Source organism: Macaca nemestrina, chromosome 14 (assembly GCF_043159975.1).
Source record: "Macaca nemestrina isolate mMacNem1 chromosome 14, mMacNem.hap1, whole genome shotgun sequence".
NCBI lineage: Eukaryota > Metazoa > Chordata > Mammalia > Primates > Cercopithecidae > Macaca > Macaca nemestrina.
The window spans coordinates 75,860,415-75,879,932 of record NC_092138.1 but is presented as its reverse complement, the minus strand read 5'-3'; the positions used below and the strand labels follow the sequence as shown (position 1 = coordinate 75,879,932).

The 19,518-nt window shown below is 41.1% G+C and overlaps 1 protein-coding gene across 5 annotated transcripts in view; it reads right to left on the bottom strand.

Annotated features, from left to right (window-relative positions):
- Positions 1–19,518, bottom strand: part of LOC105481019 (solute carrier family 44 member 1) — a 243,524-nt gene that overhangs the window by 190,299 nt on the left and 33,707 nt on the right. For 2 of the 5 annotated variants that reach the window (XM_024792628.2, XM_071078100.1), the window contains exon 1: positions 4,620–4,868. The exons of 2 other annotated variants lie outside the window; for them this stretch is intronic. In XM_024792628.2, the coding sequence (XP_024648396.1) occupies positions 4,620–4,655 (36 nt within the window). In that variant the 5' untranslated portion in view covers positions 4,656–4,868. Of the gene's footprint in view, positions 1–4,619; positions 4,870–19,518 lie in introns of those variants that run through there. One more of the 5 variants, XM_011740264.3, reaches the window with a different exon arrangement.

Genomic DNA, 19,518 nt, shown 5'->3' with positions numbered 1-19,518 from the left:
AAAATTACCATTTCTACATTATTTTCCAATTTTGACATTAACTTTGATTTACATATTTTGAGGAGTAGATCCTCTACGCTAACAGCACACTATTCAGAAGAGGAAAGAAAAAAAGGCTTCATGCCATGACTTCTGTTCCCGTTATATCAGGTTTACTTTGCAGGTCATAATTTAATTGAGCAACTTTAGTCTCTGTTGGTAATTCCCACTACACTCTTCAAATTTAATTTTTACCATCTGACTTCAAACTCCACAAAGCTGATATAGATGATGGTATTATTAAAATTCTGTTAAAGCACAGTTAGTATATGCAAATGTTAACCAGCATTTGTAAACCACTTCTGATTGTTTTTTATTACTCCCAAAACAGAATATGAGAGCTACAAAAAGACAGTTAAATATACAGCCTTCAATTTGAAGACCACAGAATGAGACAGTGGACAAAAGTCTCCTAAAGCTAGACAGACAAGGGGCAGTTTGTTCAACCTGAAAGATTCTCTTCCATCCCTCTCACAATGTCTAAGGTTAGAACTGAAGGACACAGAACACAGAACTTGCAAAATCTCCTGGCCTCCAAAGCACTGCTGTGAGAAATATGATGTAGCCATTAAGGACAAAGACTTATGGCAATTTGCTAAGTAATATTTCAAAAGATTCATTCAAACTGGTTTGTCAATGGGAAAGAGCATTTTAATAAATCTGGAGATTTACAAGTGAACTTTGAAGTTTAACATTACAAGGATAGAAATTATGTCAGGTTATACCAGAACAAACGAATTATAGGGAGATGGGAGTAAATTTTAAGAGCCTTAGGGAGGATTAGTACTGTAAAAAGAAACTCAAGACTATCTTTTAAGTTCCCCTCAAAAGACTTTTAGGCAAAGACTATCATGTGTTGGTCGGTATTGAGCAATTACCAATATTAGGAAACACCTTGTAATGGTCATTAATTTTTTAAAAATAATTTTAAAAGTTCTTTAAGAGCCCTCACTCACTTTTAAGATCCTAGATGTACATAGCTGATACAGCACAAATTATTTTGCCAATAATCTGCTCCTCTAGCAATGAAATACTAGTATAGAATGTGACACTTTTCTTTGATCTAAATCCTAAAACGGTATAATTATTTTGATGGGAAATTATGATACCCAGATACTGCCAAGAAAATGAAACTAATACCAGGACAGACTACAAGAGATCAAACTTTGGAAGACCACAAACTCTTTTATGAGAATCTACAACATAGTAAGAGACTGTAAGGGAAGATAAATTGTACTTCAAAAGTGAATCCCTGCTACAAAAAGAAAATGCACTTTATTTACATTGATAAAAACCTGCCAGAGCTTTAAAGTTGCTGAAGATACTGCTAAGAAAAGCTAAACTGAACTGCAGATTACCTCAAAGCACATTGTTTTCATGTGTTGTGTAGGTTATCATTAGAGTTTGCAGACAAGCTCTTTTAAGATGTTATAGTCACTGCTCCATCTAAAACATACACATTAAGCAGGTCATCAGGAGCAAAGGAAAACCTTGAACAATTTTGCAAGCTGATGGTACCACTGAAAGAACAGAGATGTAGAAAAGGCAGGTAAGTTTTAACTTAAACAGTCCAGGTTTGAGTTTAGAAGAGGACGGCTTGGCAGAATTAATCAACCAGCCTATAGAATTCAATGGGTCAGGGCTAGAGTCACATTCGATGCCACTTGCCAGTCAGAGGTTCAAATACATGTCTATATATTCCCTCCAGGGACTACTGCTGAACAACTATTAAGTACAAGCTACAGTGAGGCACTGCAGTGGATACACAAATAAGGAAAACAAAAACAGTTCTTGTGCTCCAGAAGCTTACAATCCAGTAGAAGCGATGAAACAAACATATTCTGAGTGAAAATACATTTGAGACCCCTGGTAGGGTGCGATGGCTCATGCCCGTAATACTAGCACTTTGGGAGGCCGAGGTGGGTAGATCACCCGAGGTCAGGAGTTCGAGACCAGTCTGACCAACATGGCAAAATCCTGTCTCTACTAAAAATATAAAATTAGCCAGGTGAGGTGGTACATGCCTATAATCCCAGCTACTTGGGAGACTGAGGCAGGAAAATCGCTTGAACCTGGGAGGCAGAGGTTGCAGTGAGCCAAGATCGCACCATTGCACTCCAGCAACCTGGGCAACAAGAGCAAAACCCCATCTAAAAAAAAAGGAAGAAGAAGAAAATACATTTGAGACCCCTAAGAGAGGCAGGAGAAAATGTGGAGTTGCAACCCTATTTTGTTTAAAAACACATATAGGAACAACAGTATTCTAAAACTGGTGATGCTCCTGAAAGGAGTTAAAATACCAGCAGATTAGTAACATTTCACAAATGAAGAAGGATGCCAAAAATCTCAAATAAGAAGAAAAAAAAAAAAAAAAAAGATCAGCTCTTTGGCACAAAACCTGCTCCTCAATGCTCCACTGAACACTACAAGTCCTTAAAGCTGAACTTAAAAATGTGACAGCTGTTGATTGGTTACAGGAATCCACAGGAAAAAAATGCACCCCTTGGGTGTATGACATGCATCTTATCTGTAGAACATGGCATGTTCTACAGTGAGAGGAGGTAAAAGAAAAGAAAATGTATATGATAGCATTCTGAAAAGTATGACGCTGAGCTAGACAAATGCAAGACCCACTACCTGTTTTAAAGCAGAGTTCTGGTGCAGCACCCATCCCTCCCAAATTTAATTGTTCATGCACTGAACAAGTCAACCATAAACTATCAATACTTTTCTGTCTTAAAGGCATTTCACCACCAAAAGAGAATGTAAATTGACTCAATTCTGAAAAGAAAGGCAATCTGAAAAACACCTTTTTGGTGAAAATTATATTTAAATATTAAAGAGCACCCAACTAGACCCCACAAAATCCTAACCAGCTGAAAGTTATGTGCAATTCTACGCCTTTATATGTTAATATGAAAACTCTGATATACCAAGCCTCTCCTTCCTAACACCTCTACATATAGTTTTTTCTTTGCTATTATAACTGAATAGGAATGTTTAACTACACCAATAAGCCTGACTATAATGCTAGTAGAAAAAAAAAAGAAAACCAAACGGGTAAGCAAACACTCAAAAAAAACAAAGGACTGGAGGAATAGGATGATAGGATGGATACCTAATAAAACATAAATGTCCCCATTCATCTGCAATTCTAGTCATTTTCTCTCTAACAGATCTCAGATTTTCAGAACAAGTATGCAGGTTATTTAAAACTGAGTTATATATAGTCATTTAGCAGCAGTAAAAACACTTCTGGCATTATCACAGATGCTAGATCTCTGGAGGAATTTTTTTTTCCCCCAAACTAGCATTTTTCTTCACCAACAACCATCCTTTATTTCTAAAAACAAGAACCCTTTCCTGCCCCCTAAAACAAACAAATCACAGACCACAGTTAAATTCTACGCTAATGAAACTGTGAGATTACATCCCAGGCGTTGTCAGAGCCTATTTTTCATACACCACCACAAGACAGTTTGATGCAGTATTCCTGATTGCTTTTTATAGTATTTGTAAATACACTCACTAATCCACTAAATTAGGTAATTTACAAACAGGTCCTCCCAGTTATTAGTGGCCAGTAGTCAAGTTCTATTACATTTGATCCTCATACAGTTGTCTAAACATATCCACCCAGGTTAAGGGCTCGGATCCGAGAGAAGGAGGTTGGCGAAATTTGGATGGGGGCAGGGTAGAAGCTGGGAGAAATCTCTGCATCTCAGCCCTCAGCGACAACATTCAGCCAGTGCCCACAGAAAAACTAAATTCGGAACCTCTTCCTCCTGTAACACTGGCAACAAAGAGGGAGTTTCCGTAACGCTCCCGTCACCCACCAGGTGCCCAATCTCCTTCCCAGCCCAGAATCCGCGCTCCCGCAGGGGCCTCCGAGTGCTGGGAGGCCGCGGGGCCCGGGTCACGGCACCAAGGGGGGATGGGGTGCAAGCGAGCAAGCGAGGTCTGCGGAGCGGGCCGTGGAAGGGCTCCGGGACCTGCTGAAACATCTGAACCCAGCCGGGGGGCAGCAGGCAAGAGAAAAGGGACAGAATATCTAATGAAGCAGAAACCGGAATTCGGTGGAAGAGGTGAAGAGCCCTTGCTGGGGGTACACCTGCGAGGAGCACAGAAAACAGGCGACGGATGGCGGGGAGACTCCACAGAGGTGGAAGAGAGGAGCCAGGCCCGGAAGAACAGGGAAGGGGATGCCACCTGGGGCAGAGGAGGCGCCAGTGCAGCCTCTACCTGCCGGCTGGCGGGACGGGCCGCTCAGGTGTGACTGGCAGGAGGGGGCCGAGTGGGAAAGGGGCCGGGAAGAGCTGAGGGCGCACCAGGGGACGCGCAGAGGCGCCTGCGAGTCGGCAGCCGCGGAGCAGCGCGCGGGCATCGGCGGGACCGGGGAGCCAGCGCGCGGGCATCGGCGGCACCCGGGAGAGGGAAAGGCGGCGTGGGGGTCTTTGGACTGCACGGTGCGCTCAAGGGAGGCTGGGGACAGCGAGAGGTATCGGACGGCGGGCGCCCGCCGAGCGACGCGGCGCACGGGAGGCATCCAGGCGGGCGGCCGGGAGGCGGGAGCCCCTCACCTGCGCGGCGGAGGAGGCGGAGCTGCAGCAGCCCATGGCGGGGCCGAAGGAGCCCGGAGGCGGCGCCGGGCGCGCAGCTACGCCCCAGAGCCCCTCGGCATGCGAGCCGGCGGGCGCCCGGGGAGGGCGCGGCCTGGCCCCGCACGGCTAGGCGGCGGCGGTGGCTGCAGCGGCGGCTGGTACTCAAGAGGCGGCGCGGCTAGGGGCAGACACCGGCCACATCCCCCGGCGGCGGCGGCTGCGCGGCTCCTGCTCTGCTCCTGCTGCAGCAGCTGCTCCCCAGCGGAAAGGGGCGGGCGGCGGCGGCGGCGGCGCCTCCCTCCGTTCCCCGCCTCCCGCCTCCCGCGCCCAGTCCCTCTCCCGCTCCCTCTCCCGGGCCGCCGCCTCCTCAGCGCCGCGCGCGTCTCCCATCAGACTCCCCGCCCCCAGTGCAGCGCCGTGCGGGCGGCAGGGCGGTGGCAGCCAGAACGAGGCCGGGCCCTTCCGCGCGTGTCAGAGACTGCGCGGCGCCGGGCTTATTTAGCGGTGGCACCGAGGCAGCTCTCTGCCTCGAGGCTAGAGGGCAAAGCGGGCTGAGGCAGACGAAGACCGGGCCAACTCGCTGCCGAAAAGGGGCCTGATTGCTTCCGGACCCGGGACGCAAGCGAGACTGCTCCCTCTCCCTACTGGGCGCACAACTCAGGATCCTGATGGCTTCTTACCGCTCTGTCGGCTCTTCTTCAGAGGAAAGCGTACATAAGAAACCTTTCCTGGAGAAAGAGTAGGTGATAAGAAGGCTGGAAGAAAGAAGTATCTGTTGCTACTGTCCCCATTTTGCTGATGTGGAAACTGAGCCTTGAAAGGGACCAAGAACCTAATGAAATGTCCCCAAGGTTGAAATGGTAATAAATAGCCAGAAATGAGGAAAAGGCAAAAAGTTACCCAGGCTTGCAAGTCAAAGCCATACTGGATCTAAGCTAAACTTTCCTATACAGGATAGTCTACAAAAAACAAAAAGGGGACATTAATTTATATTAAAAATACCGATGACACACTAAGTTCCAGTAACTGGTATTGGCAATAAAGAGACGAACAAAAGAGACTTACCAAGTTACTGTTGCTAAATCAGTAAGACTAAAGGAAGCAGCAACAAGTTAGAGTAGACGTGGTCACTACCTTCAAGAAATTTACAGTTCCAAAAGAGTCGTTAGGAAATACAGTGTGAGGTGAAAACAGTTAAAAAGTGAAAGAAATAAAACTAAAGGTAATGACTAATGTTAAAAAACACATTTATCAGGCACTGTTATAGCCTTCATATGTCATTTCATCTTGTCACAGAATGTCTCAAAAGACAGACACGGGAAAAAAAAGAAAAAAGAAAAACTTTATTTGCAAAGACGCAAGGGAGTGAGACTTCCAAAAGCACTGATTCACCAAATATGAGACATCACGTTTTAAAGATTACTTCAAGTGTAGAGGGAAGAAAAGAACACAGAATTAAATTGACTTTACATGCATTGAAAGGGAATCTAAGCCAAGGAAAATTGGAATGGGAGCCTGTAAGGGGACAGCTACAGAAAGGGCCAGAGAAAAATTCCTAATTGGTGTTTTCCTATGCCATTTCCTGAGTTCGTGACTGTGGACGAGTTACCTCTCCAAATCTCATTGTCCTCTTCTGTGATATGCTGGTAGCAAGGATGACCGCAAAGGCTTGTGGTCAAGATTAAATAACATAAGGAAGTGCTGCTAGGTCAGCAAGTATTCAACTGCTTAAGATCTTGAATTCTTCTGCATTCTTTCTAGTTTCCTTTCAATTCGATCAGAGGGTCCGCCATACCCCGGAGCTGGAGAATCCTACATGTGTTTCTGATAACCATTAGACCGACAAATACAAGCGAAGACATAAAACTCTAATGGTTCTAGTCCCAATTCTGGTTGTAAACTCCAGAGTTAGATTGTAAACTCCCTGAGAACAAGGAAAAGTATTTTCTCCTTTGTATCTCCCTCAGCTCTCTCAAATGTTTGTTGAATTATTCAGTGTGGCCAGGAATAAAAAACATTCCCTTGAGATTTTCCCTCAAAGCCAGAAAAGTACATGTTGTTTTTAACTCAGAGAGGAGACTGAAAGTAAAATTACAGTCCTAAACAAGAAGCCATCTGTCTTCCTTCTTTATAGTCAAGGAAAGGGGAGTTGTTTCTCTTAGCAGAGTCAATATGGGAGCATTTCTCAGATTAGAAAAATCTTTTTGGCTAGTGCTGTTGTTCCGTGTAGTAGCTCCTGCTTATTCTGTAATTGGAACTGTAGAAGGAGATAAATGCGTAACAGACTGTGGCAGTGCTTCATAAAATGTATTTTACTTTTTTAGAGATCTCTTTCCTAGACATAGCTAATGGGTGAATATAATTGAAAGCAAGCACAGTCCATTGTGCTTGACTGATCTGAACTCTGGTTTTCCCTTTAAGGGTTAATAGAACTAAGAGTTCTAAGATTCTCTAAGGTGCTTTGTAAATACACCACTTATGTATGTATGCACCATATATGCATATGAATGTGATGTTTCAAAATTATACCTTGTCATTAGCATGAGGGAAACTAACAGCTTGTGCATTGGATATGCTGTACCTTCTAAGAATGAGTCTCTTTCCCATCCCCCTCATGCCCAAAAAAAGCCTCGTGAAATGAGTGATTTAGAGAGGCAAATTACTATTCCTTTTCACTCTTATAAATAAGTACACACAGCATTCAATGAAATTAAACCACAGCAAACTCAGAAATCACAAAAGAGATTTCTTTTTTTCTTAAGCCAGTGATGAGGGTACTTATCTACCATCGTGAGATGTTAGCAGGGCAAGCCCCTTCGGAAGGGCTTAGGTTGTTTTTCTTTTTCTTTTGGGAGAAAGGAGGTTTTTAAAAACTTATGTAAAAACCATCTGCGCTAACCAGGATAAAATTATAAGGTCTATCAATCTTGGTGCTGCAGGGTAAAATCGGATCACCAGCTGAGCCAGCCAGAAATGCTTCCCAATGGTCTGGTATTGCGTAATTGGCTGTGTGAATTCCAAGGGTGCCAGCTTCAAATAGAGGACTTGGTGCTGGTCACTCACTGAGGGAAAACGTTGAATTAATGGTCTTTCCAATGATCTTAATAAAGCCTGACTCGTTGTTCACATGATTTCAGGTTTTGGGGTAACAGAAATACAAATGCATCTCTACATGTATATGTCTATAACTGCTGAGAAGTCCTCTTAATTTAAAAACCGTGGCATTTGGTGCTTTGGCTGTGTTATTTACATTTTAGCACATACTGTGCTCACAGCCACATCCCACAAGAGCATATTTGCTTCAGCAGAGCCCCAGCTTCCAGATTTGCCTCACAACCTCTTCCTCCTGAGCATTCATATATCACCCCTGGGAGATGCTCCAAAAGCAAAAACTGATTGTAACCAAAGGCTGTAACTGTTCATTCATTGCCAGAGAGGCAAGAGCAGGTCTCTGTTTGAGAAGTTAGAAATGTATCTCAGCCTCCCAGTTAAACCAGAAGTTAGAAATCCACTTTACCTTAAGAGAGCTTTCCCAAACTCAGACATGCCACAGAAAAAGACAACATTGTATTCAGCAAGACTGGCAGTTCTTAAGTCCTTAGCTCTGCAACTTTGTTTCAGCTCACACTTGTAAGTTGATGTTCCTCCAATATTTATTAATAACTCTGGCTTTTATCTGTGGTTTCACTTGGATTTTTGTTGCAAGATCAAACCATGTATGAATTCTCTTTAAAATGCTTGTTATGAACTTGTGTTTAGAGGGGTGTATCTTCCTCTTACTACTTTTCTGAATGACTTTTTTAAACATTGTAGTCATTCGATTCATTTAATGATTTTTGTATTGACTGCTTTCTATGAGCTAAGCATGTTTGATTTTGATTAAGTAGCTTGTGCTCAAGCATCAGTCCTCAGGGATCTCAGCTGTTTCCAACATAAAATTAGTGTTGGTTTTTCATTTTGGGATAGTGGGATGAGGAAGGAGAGAAAACGGAACCAGGGTTATGAGTATTAATTTGTGAAGGAGAGAAGAAATTTGTAAAGTAGGGAAATCTATTTATTTAACAGTACATGTCTTGAGCCATTATAATGAACCAAATACCTAGCTGGGTGCCTGGGATTCGAAGACAAATACACTCCTTGCCTTTAGATCATTCTTAAGGGGTGGAAAGATATTTAAACCAAGAATAGAGTATAGTTTAAATGCAATGAAAGGGAAAAGTCCACATGCTATATAAGCTTAAAGGAGGTCCACAAAGATTGATTTTTTTTTTTTAATTTAAAAAATGCTGTTCCATTTTTTTCCCTGTTAACCATTTCTTACCTCCACTAGACAAGTTCCCACTGTGTACCAAAAGCCTAGAAAACAGCTTGGTATCCAGGAATGTTACATAAATATTTGTTCAATGAATGAATGAATTTTGTCAGTGAGTCCCTAGGAATTTAGATTTATAAATGCCTAGAATGTCTCAAAGGAAAGCTTATATTAAATATCAGATTACTACTTTTTAAAATACTTCTTGTTATTGTTGTTTGTTATTGTTTATTGTAAAACTTCTGGTATAAAATAGGTTTATTTTTCTGGCTGGGCACAGTGGCTCATACCTGTAATCCCAGCACTTTGGGAGGCTGAAGTAGGCAAATCACTTGAGCTCATGAGTTCGAGACCAGCCTAGGCAACATGGTGAAACCCGGTCTCTACAAAATATACAAAAATTAGCCGAGCGTTGTGGTGTGCCTCTGTAGTCCCAGCTACTCAGGAGGCTGAGATGGGAAGATGACTTAAGCCTGGGAGGCAGATGTTGCATTGAGCCAAGATGGTACCACTGCACTCCAGCCTAGGTGATAGAGCCAAACTTTGTCAAAAATAAATAAAAATAATAATAATAATAACTTTTCTAATATTGGAAGTATAAAAGACTTTTCTTTGGATAACACTAGCCTAATACCATAGTAAAAGACCTATAGGATTAACTACATAAATATTTTAAAACTCCTACATGCAAAAGATACTACAAAATAAATACAAATGACAGAGATAAATAATACTTGCAAAGTCTATATAAAGGTTTACATAATACACAAGAAGCTCCTATTTAAAACCAAAAGAAAAAAGAAAAGAAAAAACCCACTCCACAGAAAAATGAGTAAAGGATATAACAGACAAAATCCACAGTGAAAGAAATACAAGAACTAATAAAACACGAAATGTTGCTCAGCCTTACTAATAATAAAACTGTAAGTTTAAAAATTAGGAGACATCATTCCTCACCTAGCAAATTGGCAAAGATTTAAAAGCTTAATAATAACCAGTGTGAGAGAAGGTCACAGTACTCTATACATGATTAATGGTGATATAAATAGTTACCCTCTTTCTGGGGAGAAATTTAAGAATTTGTATCAAAATGTAAAAGGTGTATTCTTTTAACCCAGCAATTCTTACCCTGAGAATATCCAACAGCAATACAATCTTGTTTTTAATAAGGAAACATTGAGAAAAACCTAGATTTCCATAAACAGAAGATTGGTTAAGTAATTGCTTAAATAATGGGAAGCTCTACACAACTGTTAAAAAGTAAGAGCAATCTGTATTTAATGACTTGAGCTACACATAACTAAAATATACCATCAGCTAAAAACGGTAGTTTACAAAACAGGATTATGATGGAATCATGTTCATGTCAATCTTGTGTGTGTGTGATGTAAATTGAGTGTACACAAGCACGTGTGTGCATGTCCGTATAGATGAGGTTGTGAGGAATATGTACCAATCTGTAAACAGCAGTTACCTTTGGAGAGGAGGTGGGGATAAATCGTGGTGAAACAGAACAAACAGAAGAGAGACATGTTCTGAATTATAACTTTTGAATTTTTTGTAGTTTTGACAAAAGCATGTACTTAAAAAAACTATATTTAAATATTTTAATAATATAAAACGTTTTATTTTATTAAGGACGGGGGGGGGTTCTCCTGAATGACCTGTTAATCATGAAGAACATATACAGTGTCCAGAGTACAAGGAAAGAACAGGTCACAAATGCAATAATTAGGAAAGGCTTCATAAATTGTGTTTCAGCTGGTCCTTAACACGTAGCTTTGGATAAGTGAAGATGATGGGAGAAAAAGAGAACTCTCAGGTGTAAAATGACTTAAGCAAAGATGCAGGCTTAGAAATCAATAAGATCTATTGGATGTTCCAGTTATCTATTGTTGTATCACAAACCAAATTAAAACTTGATGACTTAAAACAACAACAATCATCAAATCTCACAGTTGGGGGAGCAGAGTAGGCTCAGCTAAGAGGTTCTCACTTGAGGGCTGTCCTGTGGTTGCAGTTAGATAGTGGATGAGGCAGGAGTTATCTTGAAGTTTCCTCACTCCTGGAGGTTGTTACTGGCTGTTGGCTATCAGCCAGAATACCTACTTGGAGCCTTGCCACATGACCTGGGTTTCCTCAAAGCTTGGTAGCTGAGATCTAAGGGTGAGCATCTTTTTTTTTTTTTTAATTATTTTTTATTTTCATTTATTTTATTATTATTATTTTGAGACAGTCTCACTGTCACCCAAGCTGGAGTGCAATGGCATGATCTGGGCTCACTGCAACCTCCACCTCCTGGATTCAAGCAATTCTCCTGCCTCAGACTCCTGAGTAGCTGGAATTACAGGCACCTGCTAATTTTTGTATTTATAGTAGAGCCAGGGTTTCACCATGTTGGCCTTGAACTCTTGACCTCAGGTGATCCACCTGCCTCGGCCTCCCAAAGTTCTGGGATTACAGGTGTGAACCACCACACTCGGCCAGATGTGAGCATCTTGAGAGGACCAGGCTAACACTGCATTACCTTTTACTTATGTATTTAATATTATTATTATTATTATTTTGAGACAGAGTTTTTCTCTTGTTGCCCAAGCTGGAGTGCAATGGCATGATCTTGGCTCACTGTAACCTCCGCCCCCCAAGTTCCAGTGATTCTCATGCCTCAGCCTCCCAAGTAGCTGGGATTACATGCGCATGCCACCACGCCCAGCTAATTTTTTTGTATTTTTAGTACAGATGGGTTTTCTCCTGACCTCAGGCGATCTGTCCACCTCAGCCTCCCAAAGTGCTGGGATTACAGGTGTGAGCCACCGTGCCCAGGCTGCATTGCCTTTTATAACCTGGCCTCAGGTAGTACATAGCATCACTTTTGCTATAGTCATAGGCCCATTTAGATTCAAGGGAAGCGACCATTGGTGCTCCCCAAACCCTACCCTTGAGGAAATATCAATGTCGCACTGTAAGAAGAGCATGTAGGTTGGGAGATCTTGGCCTGAGCTCTTCTGTTTATCACAGTTTCAAACACTCTCTGAAGTCTTTTCTGACAGGGGCCAGTTTCTCCTATCTACATTACCCTCTGGCATTCATAGGCCTTAGAATTTGTACCTTCTGCAGATAAGAGGAAACAAAGAGTTTTGAGTAAAGTAGTAATACAGTGGGCTTTTTGCTTTAAAATGATCACTATGGTAGTATCATACAGGGAGGACTAGAGGGAGGAAAGATTAAATAATAAAAACAGTAGGCGCTAGAGCTATGCCCCTACTCATCAACTCCCCTATTCAATTCAGAAAAATGGTGCCTAAGTATGATTGACAGGAATCTTCCATATTCTTTACCAAAACCTTCAGTCTTCAGAATGCTTTCAATGGGCCTCAATTCTTGTAGAACCAGATGCTCCTGTGCCTGGCAGGAAATTACTAGGCCTTGGGAAGTAATTGAACTTTTTGAGAATACCAAGGTACCACTTCAGGGATACTAACTGATATTTCTCCCACTGAGCAAAGGACATAGACTCCCTGGAAATTGACCACCAACTCACTCGCTTCCCAAGTGCTCCAGTGGTTTATCTCCTAGTGTGATGCTACAGAACAACATGGAGGAATGGGGAGGCGGGGCAGGCTACAGGGTCTGCACACATTGCTGGACTAGCAATTTGAAGTTTAGCTACAATCATTCCTGGCTTCCCTCAAGTCCTGTTAAGAGATTTGTGTAAGGCAATGAAAAGAGTAGTATTAGCTTGGTTTTTGAAGTTTCTTTGCCTATCATTATTTTATTGGACAAACTGTCAAAATCAACCTGTTCTGTCTCAGAGATCTCCTTTCTTCCTTTTTCATTGGTGCTAGACAGAATCATTTTCCCTAATACTATGTAATTTAGAAGAGGCTGTGTCAATTGCATAAAATATTTCTAATCTCCATAATTAAGATGCTGCTGGTCTGACAGCTTTGCTCTCTTACTCCCCCTCAGCTAGTTGCAGGGATGTAGAAAGACATTTTAAGAGAGTGCTAAAGCAAAAATGACATGCTGTTCCCCTCCTGAAGGGCCTGCTCATGACTGTCACCAGCATCCCTAGGCTTCTTCCTGGAGAGTTTCATTTATGGCTTCCTCAAAAGTAGGAAAGAGAGACAATGCTAAGATTCTCCAGACCATCTTCTCCCCAAAATATGTATATACCCTGTTTTCAGTTTAAATTCAGGGGAAATCCAGATTGTCCCTTCTTTTTCTCACTCTGTCTCCCAGGCTGGAGTGCAATGGCACGATCTTGGCTCACTGCAACCTCCACCTCCCAGGGTTCAAGCGATTCTCCTGTCTCAGCCTCCTGAGTAGGTGGTATTACAGGTGCATGCCACAACACCCTGCTAATTTTTGTATTTTTAGTAGAGACAGGGGTTTACCATGTTGGCCTGGCTGGTCTTGAACTCCTGACCTCAAGTGATCCACCCGCCTTGACCTCCCAAAGTGCTGGGATTACAAGGCATGAGCCACCAGGCCCAGCCTCTAAGATATTTTAGCTGCACCCTGTGTAACTTGAAGTCTTCCAACTCTCTCTCTGGAAGAAGAGAGGATTGGATAATTACTCATAGAATTTTTACTGCTTCAGCCTAGAAATGACACACACCACTTTTGGTTGCGTTTTACTAGTTAGTCCTAGTCACATGTCCTCACATAATCAGAGGGGGATGAAATGTAGAAGTGAATTATTTGGTAAGCATTATTGCCACTGTCACTGCTCCAAGAGATAATTTGCCCACTGTCCAATAGCGATTAAGTAGCAAGGTTAGCATCCGAACTCAAGCTGTCTGATGCCAGAGTCCATGCAATTTGTTTTCATAACTTGATAATGCCATGTTGGGCATGGAAGTGGTCATAATGTGGAGAGGTAGCTGTAGCATGATGGGAAAAGCCCTAGACTTGAGACAATTGAGCTAACATATCCATTTTACCACCTGCTAGTTATGAGACCTTGGGCAAGTCCCTCAGCCTCTGCTAAAAGCAATTTTTCACCAGGCACAGTGGCCCATGCCTACAGTCTTAGCACTCTGAGAGTTTGAGGCGGGCAGATCGCTTCAGCCCAGTTCAAGACCAGCCTGGGCAACACAGTGGGACCTCATCTGTACACAAAATTTAAAAATTAGCCAGCATGATGGTGCATGTCAGAAGTCTGAGCTACTCAGGAGGCTGAAGTGTGAGGATTGCTTGAGTCCAGGAGACTGAGGCTGCAGAGAGTTATGATCATGCCATTGCACTCCAGCCTGAGTGACGGAGTAAGACACTGTCTCAAAAAAAAAAAAAAAAAAAAAAAAAGGCACTTTTCCTATCTATAAAATAGGGACAAACAAACAGAACTCTCATAAGATTGTTGTAAAGGTAAAAGTATAAGAGCCTTCAGGACATATAACACACCCTCGATGAATGTTGAGGTCTGAATTCTTATTTCTTCTTCTAGCCCCTCTTTCTGCTCTTTCTGCTAACACAAGTACCTTCCTGGAAATGTAAGGCCTTCCATAGTGAGAGTTTCTGCTGAAAGTTCTAGTTGAAATTTTGCCAGAGGAAAGACTTTAGTAACCTGATCCCAACACTTCCAGCATTTAAGTTCTGATTCTATTACCAGTCCTTTTCCTGATATCAGCAATTTTCTTCATGTGTTGCCAACCACAACTCATTCATGACTTCAGGGAAAAGGAAAGGATAATGTCACAGTGGAATTAAAAGTTGTGGCTTGAGAGCAGTCTTGCATTTAAAAACACTGTAAATGTTGGCACCTCTCTAGGAAGTAAATGTCAAGGCCCATGTAATACAGAGTGAGCACCAGTGCCTTCAGGTATTAACCTATTGAGAAAGCCCATTTGGCTCATTATTACATCCTTGTCTCAACTCCAAAAATAGATCCTCTTTATTATTTTAATATTATTTGGAAAAAAACTAAATTTTTATTATGTGACATGAGAAAATGCCTTTGTTAGATAATGGGCCTTTTTTTTTTTTTGTTTGTTTGTTTGTTTGTTTGTTTTGTCCTGAGAAAGGAAAGTAAATTGCTTCCTATGGAAAGGTGCATAAACTCCTTCAGGCCCTTGGGTGATTGCTTAGGAGAGTATTGGTACAGATAATTGACAATTTAAAAACAAAGGTTCTTGGCAAAAGTAATGAACTTCCTTGAAGCAAGTCTCCTTTTTCAAAATGAACCTGAAGCTCAAAAACCTTTATTCCTCACTTTGCCTTGGTTGTTAGCAACTCAAACATCCTGACACACTGCTTACAACCTTGGGCTTAGGAGTGAGACAAATGTGGGATTGATAACCAGTCCAGCAAATTCCAGCTGTGGGACCCTGCTCAAGTTACAGAAGTTCTCTGAACTCCTCATCTGTGACATTGCATCATGATTATTACATGAGGGAGAGCACTTCGCCAGGTTACAATGGTGTATCTGGCATGCTTGACACAAGAATGACAAAATTATTAACAGTAATCATCATTTTCTTATTCTTTAGTTAGAAGCAATGAACAATTTAAAATAATACATTTCAATTTTTTAAAATGAAAATGTATGTTTTGTATGAACTGAAATTTATACTCGCTAAACAAGGTATTACGCCTTGCAGTTTATCCTGTTTCACTTTAAAAATTTTTAAACCCAAATTAAATGTGCAAATTGCCACATAGAATGATTAAATTAATCCAGTTTTACTTCTTCATCTTGAGAACCACTGTGCTATCGTTATTTATATCTACCGTTTAAGTATAGAGATATATTGTACTACAGGGATTCAAGACATGAACAATGACCTCAATGAGTTTGAACAATTCCTAACCATTATGAATTTACTCTTGAGGCAACCCCATGCAGCTATGTCCACGTGTGTCTGGGTGGATGCATAACTAGTGGTTGTCTGGATTTGTTTCCATGTAGAATATAATGCTTGGTAAGACATAAATAATAAATGTTTGCTAATTTGAAACATATATATACACACACATATAAGTATTAGATATATATATTATATAACATATGTCTATAAGTATATATATGCACACACACCACAGTATTAAAATTCAACAGTTTGAAGGTAGACCAACCAAAGATTTTTTTAAGGAAGAGTATATCTATTGCTGACATTGTTTTTTTGTTTTGTTTTGTTTTGTTTTTCTCATATGGGGTCTTGCTCTGCTGCCCAGGTTGGACTGCAGTGTTGGGATTACAGGCATGAGTCACTGTGCCTGGCCAACATTGTTTAAAATTGTGGGCACATGGTGATAATAAAAAGCAGACAGATGAGGTTTTATAGCTTTTTCACATCCTCTGCAGACAATTCACCCCCTATTGTTGCACCAGACTAGGCTCTTCCACTGCTCTGCCCTTGGAATTACCACTGCATAGTTCCTGGCAGATAGTAAGCACTCCATACCTGTAAACTATTATTATTTCACTACAGGTCTTTTAAAACTCGAGAGGTTCCTAGAATTTTACTTTTTTTTGTTTTTGTTTTTTTTTTTTTTGGCAGAGAAACAATGACATGGAAATATGACTTAATTCCCCGATAAAGAAGTAGTGTTATCAGGCCTGGTGCAGTGGCTCACGCCTGTAATCCCAGCACTTTGGGAGGCCAAGGTGGGTGGATCACCTGAGGTCAGTAGTTCAAGACCAGCCTGGCCAGAATGGTGAAACCCCATCTCCACTACACATACAAAAATTAGCCGGGTGTGGTGGTGCATGCCTGTAGTCCAGCTACTTGGGAGGCTGATGCAGGAGAATCGCTTGAACCCACAGTGAGCTGAGATTGCACCACTGCACTCTAGCCTGGGCAACAGAGTGAGACTCCATCTTTAAAAAAAAGAGAAAAAAGTAGTATTGTATTAAACAAATTTTTTTTTTCTGTGATAATAGTTTTGGTGCCTTTTAATTTAGAAAATATACGAAAATGTTTTTTAAAGTACACAAAAGAGGCTGGGCGAGGTGGCTCAAGCCTGTAATCCCAGCACTTTGGAAGGCCGAGGTGGGCAGATCACTCCTTGAGGCCAGGAGTTCCCAACCAGCCCAGCCAACATGGTGAAACTCTGTCTCTACTAAAAAATAAAAAAATTAGCCCGGCATGGTGGCACATGCCTGTAATCCCAGCTACTAAGGAGGCTAAAGCACGAGAATTGCCTGAACTCAGGCAGCGGAGGTTGCAGTGAGCCGGGATCATGCCACCGCACTCCAGCCTGGGCAACGGAGCAAGACTCTGTCTCAAAAAAAAATTAAACAATTTAAAAAGAAGTACACCAAAGACAATAAAACCCCCTATAGTCATGCTATCCAAAAGACAAAAATAACAATCATTTATTGATTACTCTATCTCAGGAGTCCTACATTCTTTCCATTTATTTTAATCCTTACTGTGAACCTATGAAGTAGTTTCATTTTTTACATTTTTCTTTTCCTTTTCTTTTCTTTTTTTTTTTTTTTTTTTTTTTTTGAGACAGAGTTTCACTCTTGTTGCCCAGGCTGGAGTGCAAAGGTGCGATCTCAGCTCACTGCAACCTCCTGGTTCAAAGCGATTGTCCTGTCTCAGCCTCCCAAGTAGCTGGGATTATAGGCATGCACCACCATGCCCGGTTTATTTTGTATTTTTAGTAGACACAGGGTTTCTCCATGTTGATAAGGCTGGTCTCCAACTCCCAATCTCAGGTGATCTACCCTCCTCAGCCTCCCAAAGTGCTGGGATTACAGGCATGAGCCACCGCACCCAGCCACATTTTCCATATTTTTTTTTTTTAGAGGAGGTAACTGAGTCCTAGAGAAGTTACAGCAGTAGCCCAAGGTTGTAAACCTGAGCTTGTAAGTGGCAGGCCAGGATTCAGACACAGCTCTGTTTGACTGGAAGCCTGATCTCTTAACAACTCTGCTGTTTTACAACAACTCTGTGTTCCCCGCTGACCATTATAATATTTTGGTGTTTTGCCTTTCAGTTTATTTTATGTGTATACGTATGTGTGTTTTCTAAATGTGTACGTAGTTTTTTGAACAAAATTGGGATCATGTTGTGTATAATGTTTTGTATGCTACTTTGTAACCTAATGTTACAATGTAAGCATTTTCCGCATCATTATATAGGATTCAAAAGAATGATTTTCAATGGCTACATAATAGTCCACCATATGCTTTACCGTAGCTGAATGAACAAATCCTCTTGTGTGGGACTCCACTTTGAATAAAGTTCTTAGAAATGTAGTTTGTTACAACCATTCTGAAAGTCAGTTTGGTAATATATTGTGAACTGTACAAAGATCTTACCTTTATAACCTCACTTCTAGGAGTTTATTCAAAGGAAATAAACAAAATTATGGTCAAAGATTTATGAATGAGGGTGTTTATCACAGTGATAGTAAAAACATATTTATGTGCATAGAAGAAAGGTGAGAAGAAAACAATGATACATTAGCAATGTATCATTAGTTACTGATATAACTTTTATTTACTGAATTATTATTTTTATTTTATTGCACTTTATTTTTTTATTTTTATTTTTTATTTATTAATTTATTGAGAAGGAGTTTCGCTCTTGTTGCCCAGGCTAGAGTACAATGGCGCAATCTCAGCTCATTGCAACCTCTGCCTCCTGGATTCAAGCGATTCTTCTGCCTTAGCCTCCCAAGTAGCTGGGATTACAGCATGTGCCACCACACCTGGCTAATTTTTTTGTATTTTTAATAGAGACGGGTTTCACCATGTTGGCCAGGCTGGTCTGGAACTCATGACCTCAGGTGATACACCTGCCTCAACCTCCCAAAGTGCTGGGATTACAGGCGTGAGCCACTGCGCCCGGTCTTATTGCACTTTAAATTATATTTCTTATGTATCTTTTAAAATTTTTATTATTTGTTATATTTTTCAGTGTTTTCTAAAATTCCTGTAACAAGCATGTATAACTTCTAAAAATTAAAAATAAGTTATTTTTAAAATGTTGGTAATTTTTGGTGAATCTTCAACTCATCAATCACTGAATCCTAATCTTACATACAAAGTTACAAAGTCTGATCAAAATGTTCTGTACAACTCACACTTTCCAACAATATCTGGTCTAGGGTGGAATTAAATGTCACTTTGTCATCTCCCACGCTTCCTTTAATCGTCAAGTGTCGGTGACTTTTACTCCACCAACTCTTTGATTGCTCCCAACTTTACCAGGGTGAAGTCATTCATTTACTTCTACAACTGCTTGTTTTAAGGATATCCAATTTATTTCTCTCATTAGGAAATTAAAGAAATATTGACAAACCCAACTTTTTCAGATCAGATGAAATTTTTTTTCTAACTTCAAAAAAAAATTCCTTCTGTGTAGTGAGCTCTCTCTAGATTTTGGACATGGTTAGTGGTTTCCATCACAAGCATAAGCTTCCTGTATGTCTGGGCAATGATATGTCAGCTGTTACCCTCAGCCAAGTCTTCACTTAGGACCCAGTTTTCTCATCTATAAAATGAAGACTGAAAGTCATTGAGCTGTAAGGGTCTCTGCCTACTCTTAATCCTTAGGTAAAAATCCACCAGTTAAAGACTGAATGTTAGTTCTTTCTGGTCCCAGTTCT